Source organism: Thamnophis sirtalis, unplaced genomic scaffold (assembly GCF_051295495.1).
Source record: "Thamnophis sirtalis isolate CommonGarterSnake01/CBP01778 unplaced genomic scaffold, rThaSir2_p1.2 scaffold_4, whole genome shotgun sequence".
Lineage (NCBI taxonomy): Eukaryota > Metazoa > Chordata > Lepidosauria > Squamata > Natricidae > Thamnophis > Thamnophis sirtalis.
Window position 1 is genome coordinate 127,218,161 of NW_028261384.1, and position 7,671 is coordinate 127,225,831.

A 7,671-nucleotide genomic window follows, 5' to 3' on the forward strand; every position below is an offset into this window, starting at 1 on the left:
TTTTTACACATTCTACTGCATATGAATTATGATGACCAGTAAAGAAAGATTTACAACTCACATTTAATCGATACATTTAGTCAGAGTTCACCATAATATACTAAAAAAAACCAATAAATCAATAATGTCAATAAATATGTCAATACATTAATTTGTGTTGCAATTTATGTTTTTCTAGACTCAGTTATAATTGCCTTCCAGGAAAAAAAAAACCCTCCCAAACTATCCAAATCTCAGGGGACAGGACAATATAGAACATCACTGAGTCTGTGCATTTTTCTCTGACTTAAATGTAGAAGTAGGGAAGTTTTCTCTCCAGATCCACTCCCCCCTTCCTTTTCACCTCCCCCCCCCTCTCTCCCATCCCTCTCTACCCATCTTTCTTCTTTCGTACTCCTACTCCCCTCGGTGTATTTCCACTATATGTTAATATATTTGGCTTATCCTATTTTTTTAAAAAAAAATAGAGAAAAACAGTATACATGTGAAGTCACATTGCATTGAGATCTAACACATCGTGTCTAGCCTAATATATATCCCTCCCTCCCTCCACCTGACCCCTTGACCCCCTCCTCCTCCCCCCGACTTTCCAGAACCCATACACGGTATAGATTTTTAACAAACACAGTCTACAATCTATTGAGAAAAAAAGAAATAAAGAAATTAATAACATCTCTTCATTGATCTTAGCTTCTTCTTGCTAAGCTAACTTTAAACAATTTGAATCATTCCTGATCTTAAGCATAGGCTAACTGGAATTTCTTGGTCCCGTATTTATTTTGTATATAGTCAATCCATTTTTTTCAGTCTCGTTTATATCTCTCATATGAGAGATCTTTAAGATATGCCGATATTTTAGCCAACATGTGCTTATAAAAAATATCAGGCAAACAAAGATTTGTTAAAATTTTCTCTTCATGAGCTGGTGTTTATCGTTCAGTTCAGGTCTCATCATGATAATAAAACACTTGGGAAGAAAGATGCACACCAATAAGCCAGCACTGGAGGAGATCATGGAGAAGATCTCCACAGCCAATGTATATTTTCCCCTTGTGCTTAGATAAGTTGGAATAAAACACAACCAAACACTGCAAAAGACCAACATGCTGAAGGTGATGAATTTGGCTTCATTGAAACTGTCAGGTAAATTCCTAGCTAGAAAAGCAGCAGAGAAGCTAAGGAAAGCAAGAAAACCCATGAAGCCCAAAACACTGTAGAACATGACAGATTCTTCATTGCACTCCAGGATGACTTCTTCAGACATTGATTGTGTATCAAAATCTGGATATGGTGGGGATTTTATCAGCCACACAGCACAAACACATATTTGAATAAGAGAGCAGGATAGTAGAATGAAACTGACCATTCTTCCCCCCACCCATTTCCTCAATCTGGAACCAGGTTTGGTAGCCATGAATGCTAGAACCACAACAAAGGTTTTGGCCAATACACATGAAACTGCCACAGAAAAGATGAGGCCAAAAGCTGGTTGTCGAAAGAGACACACAATCATATTGGGCCTCCCAACAAATAGAAAGACACAAAGGAAAGCAAGGAGAAGAGAAACTAGGAGTATATAAGTGAGATTCCGGTTGTTGGCTTTGACTATGGGAGTCTCTTTGTGTTTCATAAAGATTGTTATTACCAAAATTGTCATTAAAGCAAAACAAAGAGAAAGACCAGTCAGACTGATTCCCAAAGGTTCTTCATAGGACAAAAAGATGATCCGCTTTGGAATGCACATATTTTTCCCAGGATTTGGATATTTATCTTCTGGACATGGAGAGCAATCATCTATGTCTGAAAAATAATGCAGGTGAATTAATCAGAATTATAGTATTGTGCCATCATGGCTTACTTCTATTATATTTGGAAATTTCCTACCCTTTTCCTTTGATATTTTCCCCTTTGGACATGGAAGGCAATCATAACAACAAAACAACTTCCCTTCTTTTTTGGCCTTGCTGTATCCTGTCTCACAAGGATCATTGCACAAAGATAGAGGTAATGCCTATCAATGAAGGAAGAAGAAGATTTTAAGATACAGAGAGGAAAGGAAGTGCTTGGAGAGTTAATGTGAAATCAACAGATTCATCACCATTCTTTATAGACAATTTCTCAGATAATTATAGTTGGTTTTCTCAACTTCTTAATTTTGATGTCAACAAAGTGATGAGATAGAGTGTGCTGGCTTGCTTCTTTTACTTCAAAACCATGTAACATTTGTCCATAATTTAAAGGAAGCCAGGAAAGGATGTAATATTCAATAGCAATTGCTAGAAAAATAAATAAAATGTACTGATATTTCTCCTTCCCCAGGACATTTTTACCTTGGTTAGTCAGAGATTATGTTTGGAGACGTTCATCAATAAACATATTTAAATGAAGGCAGACAAATCTAAATTTAAATAGCTAACCTGATTAAAGCCTGCCGGCCATGTGATGGAATCTACAGAAATATTGAAGAACTTGTCTGCTGGAGCTGTGGGATCTACCACTCCAACTTTGACCCTAAGAAAGGATTGGTTTGGGAATGTGATCCAGTTGATGATATCATATCCACCAATGAATTCTCCATTTTTATCAAAGGAGATCTTTTCACCAACACTGTTGTTAAATCTAACACTTCTCAGAAAAGAATGAATCTGAAACACAAAGGCAATCAGAAGGATAAACCAAGGGAGGGAGAAATAATTCAAAACATAGATATGAATGTTTCTTTAGACAAAGAAGCTATAAACACTGATTTATTTTAGTTCTAGGCCATCAAGCAAATAAATAACAAACATTCTAAACAGAGGTAGGGATAATTTATCAGATTACTGAAATAAAATTAACATAGAATTGCAATATAAAAAGGCAAAAAAATTGTAATTTGCTACTTAAATAAGATGACTTGTGATAAATATATAAAAATACAAGGATGTATAAGGCTACAAAACTTTAATACTATTTTTACTTCTAAAGAGCCTTATACATGCTATAGCCGTGCTAAGGTTGGATTAAATTTTTTGCCATCCATCCAACAGACTAGAAACAAGATAAATAATAAGATAAAAGTACATGTAATTGAAAAGATATATGTGTATGTATGTACACACACCACATATACACACAGTGAAACATACTTTTTCAGTGTTATTTTTTATCTTGTTCTTGTCTTACATTTTAAAATATACAATCTTATATTGAAAATAGAGAGGGAAATGATCATAAGGCATATCGACTTATGCTAACCTAGATGGGCTCAGGATCATTTCACTTAAAGGAGTCATATCCATTCAATCATGGCTCCCATAAAAAACAGCTACAATGTCTGATATTTCAATTCCTGGCAGCTAAGCAAGATACTAAGGAAATCAACCTCCTTCCATCTCTACAGGAATGGTCTTGAAAGAGAGGATGGAGAGACATTATCAAGGCAACAGTCAAATACGATCTGGAGCCTGGACCAACAGATATAACTAGAGAAAACATTTCAGCCACACTACATCAAACAGAATATGAGGGAGGGCTAAGCACACTCAGACTTGTCGGATTCTGTTATTATTGTTTACAAAATTAGTCCTAACCTAAGTGGTATTGGTTTTCTAACTCAATCTTCCACCCTTCTGAGGTCAGTAAAATGAGGACCCGGATTGTTGGGGGCAATATGCTAACTCTGTAAACTGCTTAGAGAAGGCTATAAAACACTGTGAACCAATATTTAAGTCTAAGTGCCATTGTTGTTTCAGCATGCTGATGAATCTTGTTGAGTAAGAATGTCACAATATATCAGTTCTTTCTCTTCCACGCATGGATTGTATAGGAAGATCCTAATCAGGAAATGCCAAAAAATATGGACATGATTGCACTTTCAACAACTGATTAATTGTGTCTGATACAATGCAAATGTTCCAAATAAAGCATGTATAACATCATCATCAACAACAAAAATACAGCTTCAGTATATGATGTGGGGGGAGTAAATCACCTCCTTTCATTTATTTATAGATTGAATTTATGGGAAAGGGATGGAATGTAGTAAGGATGTGGAGTCCGAAAATGGAGGGGATGTATTTCAAAGATGTAAAAGGCAATTCCATTTGAATAACATGTCTATGAGAAAGAGGAAGATAATAGCTCCTCCCAAATAATTCACACAGTTTATTGCAGATACAGATAGTAGAGTGCTCAGATTGGCAGGAGTTTATCTATAGGTGTAAAACAAGAAGAAATCAGCTTCGAAGAATCACCATCTTTCATTTTTGTGTTTAGCCTTGGCAGGAAGTTAATTTCATTGAGAGAAGCATATTCTAATATTTTTGTAGAATGCTATTTACAATTTTAACATCAGCATATGAATGTTTCAATTACTTAATCCATTATTACATCTCACTTTTGGATTTTCAGACATCAATATCCCTGGAGAATAATCTTTGTTAGAGTTGATGGACACCTGTTGAAACTACAGATATGGTGGTTTTTGCACTACTCTGCTAACGGACTTACCTGCCACCATATTTGATTGTGAAAATGTTTCCTTCTTTCCTTCATCATTGTTGATTCTTTAGATTTGAATATATAGAGAGATTGCACAGCATGTGCCACAGCATAGACCGCATTGTAAATACTGTAACTTTGGCCAATCATGCGTGTTTCAAACACAGATGTGGGGAGGGTCTCAAGCCTCTCCTGTCCAGTACATTTCTTCTCAAAGGTCTCAGTTTTTGTGTTTGAAAAGGAGCAATCAAATGCCTGTTCCCAAAACTCTTTTCGAAAATAATCATGCTGGTTGTTGTTTGGATTCAAGTTTTGAATAAATTCTTGGAATTCTGGGACCTCCCTTGTGTGAACTGCAAAGGATAAAGCACCATGTAGAAAATGGATATCCCAAAATTTATGAACGGCAACTGAAGTGTAATCTGTCTGAGCTGTTATAAGCCAGATCTTATTCTTCTTTGGTACATCCTCCACTTCTGAAAACTGGAGGAAAGTTCTCAGAACTGATATGGACTGAGTTTCACCATATAAGATTATCACATTGGCTGTGCTGTTCATGAGAACATGGTATACATGTAATCCTCCATCTATGGTATCAGTAAAATCACTGTAAAAAGCTAAATTTGGTAACTCTGTTATGAATTCTATGCAGATACCATACTCAGAAAATGTGGGGAGCACATCGTGGAGAAATTTCTCTCCTTTCTCATCTTTTACTATAAGAATTCCGATCCAGATCCATCTAAAATGCAGCAATAACTGCAGGAGGCCCTTGCGTTGATGGGATTCATTCGGAAACATTTGTTGGAAGAAAACTGCTTGAGTCTCTTTATCCATGATTGGAACAGAGCCATATATCAACTATAGAAAGGTAAACATAAGAAATTGCAAAGGTCTATATGAGCTTCTGAAAACATTTATACACACACACACACACACACACACACACACACACACACACACACACATATAAGGAAAATACCACTCATGCAGCTTCATGAAATCTTCAGAACTATAAAGCCTACAAAATTGAAATTTGGCATGTATGTTCCTCTAGGGTTCTAGATGCTCGCTAAGAAAGAATTTTTTGAACTGACCATTAGATTCTTAGTATTTCTTATATTATTATTAACACACTATGATGCTAAGGGGTTAGATGATCTACTCCCCCTCCCCACCTGAAAAATGCTCTGATGATAAGGAATTATAGAGTGAAGGGGATAAGATAGGAGAGGCCCCTGTGGAGCCAGCCTGAGGGAGAAAGGGGTATAGGAGCAGATTAGTGGGGCCAGTCTGAAGAAGAAAAGGGGAGTGGAGAAGATTCAGTGGTGCAAGCCTGAGGGGGGGGGGAAGGGGATAGGAGAGGATCAATGGGGCTAGCCTAAGGGAGAGAGGGGGATAAGATAGGAGAGATCTCTGTGGGGCAAGCATGGAGGAGAGAAGGGGATAGGAAAGGATCAATGGGAGAAAAGGGGAGAGGAGAGGAGCCTGATCACATAGAAAATATCAACCAAGATGTCACTCTTGAGGTATTGGTAAATACATTTTTCTGGAAATAGTCTCATTGTGAACATTCCAAATTTGAACCTTAGTTCAGTATCTGGAATTGGGGCATGTTTTGTTGTGTAAATATCCCCATTGTCTGTTCAGGAGTACAATTATTCCTGCAAGTATTCTGATTCTATCAAGCAAAAAATAATATCTATGTCTCTCCTTGTTACAGAGAGAAGCATGTAGATGTCTGTGGAGGTATGGCAGAATAATAATGTATATTTGCAGACCCATCTTACCTGGGGAACTTTGTAGATACACAGCACAGTTGCCATGTGAAGAGAAATGTCAGGAGCCCCAACGACTGCAGCCAAGGTATTTCTGAACCCACACTTGTAGTTGGGAATGAATTTGCCCTGAGTGAAAGGCAGCAACATTGAGGCATAGTAAGTCCAGCTTGGACTAAAATTGCTGTTAAAAATGTGGAAGCCCAGCGTGATGTTGGTTAGGATCTGAGGATTTTCATTAATCTGTTTTATAGTAAATGTTAAGGCCAGGATATGCTGGAAATTCTGAAAAACTATTCTGTAAAAGAGAGTTTTAAAAAATGCATTAAGGTCTGTGTCATATTATGGTATGTGTGAAATAATTCTTGTTTCTATGTGTGAGACTGGTTCACTATCAAACTGCAGTTTTAAGAATGGCTTATATGGAAAAGAAAATTGCTACATTTTGATACCAGAAATATCAATCAGAAAACCTATCATGGGAAATATGTCCTTACCCTTTTTTAATTGCAGTAACAGCTTCATAAATATAACCATACATACCTGTATATTAATAGATTTTAGATTTGATTTGTTATAAATTGAAATTTGAGTTCTATTTCATCTATTTCAACTTTACCTGGAAACTGAAGTAAAATATAATTTTACATAAAATAAACATAGACATCCTATTTAAAATGTTTTTTTCTGGAGTTTTTGTCCTTAGAGGAAAATATTTCAAGTATCATGTCATTTAACAGCAAGGTGCAGAGCTTGGCAATAAATCAATGATATATTTACATAAGTCCATCATGAAATTCCTGAGAAGGATCTTGAATGAAATCAATGGGATTAGAAGATGCAATGAAGGCGGAAATAATGCCAGCAATATTAATATCTCCAAGCTGATGGTAGGTGTGCCGAATAGAAAGAGGCTCCTGAAATGCACATTGAAGGCTGGGATTCTTGCACACCACTTCAGACAATACTATTAACAGCAACTCCACAAATACTAACATCTTCCATGAGTGCCTTCCTTCTGTGTACAAATGCCTTTGTTTGCAACAAGATCTTTGAAGTAGATCAGACTGATACGCCTTCTGGAGATGTTTTTCAGACAAAACTAGAGAGAGCAACATACTATCAAAACAACTCAGAGCTTTGATGCGCCCAGCCATGGATTGGAAAAAGATGGGCACAAAAATTACAATTATTCAATGTCAGTTGCTCCTATTTTCATGGAGCCCCATAGGAATTGGAAGAGACAAACTGGCTAATGTCATAATGATACTGAGACAGTCACATATGTGAACAACTTCAAATCATGTGAGGACTTGCAGAGACAGGAACACATGAGCCACAAGACAAAAATTAAAATCATTAGATCCATAAAGAGAAATAGGGATGTAAACATATGTATGTGTAAAGGCAT

At 36.6% G+C, this 7,671-nt stretch overlaps 1 protein-coding gene across 1 annotated transcript; it reads right to left on the bottom strand.

Moving 5' to 3' along the window:
- Positions 1 to 901: 901 nt before the first annotated feature.
- Positions 902 to 7,258, bottom strand: LOC148046456 (vomeronasal type-2 receptor 26-like). Its single transcript, XM_087714753.1, has 6 exons — positions 7,041 to 7,258; positions 6,273 to 6,558; positions 4,492 to 5,343; positions 2,418 to 2,645; positions 1,885 to 2,011; positions 902 to 1,800 (listed from the first exon to the last, which is right to left on the bottom strand). The coding sequence occupies exons 1-6, from the start codon at positions 7,256 to 7,258 to the stop codon at positions 902 to 904; spliced, it is 2,610 nt and encodes an 869-aa protein (XP_087570879.1).
- Between the last annotated feature and the right edge of the window lie 413 nt (positions 7,259 to 7,671).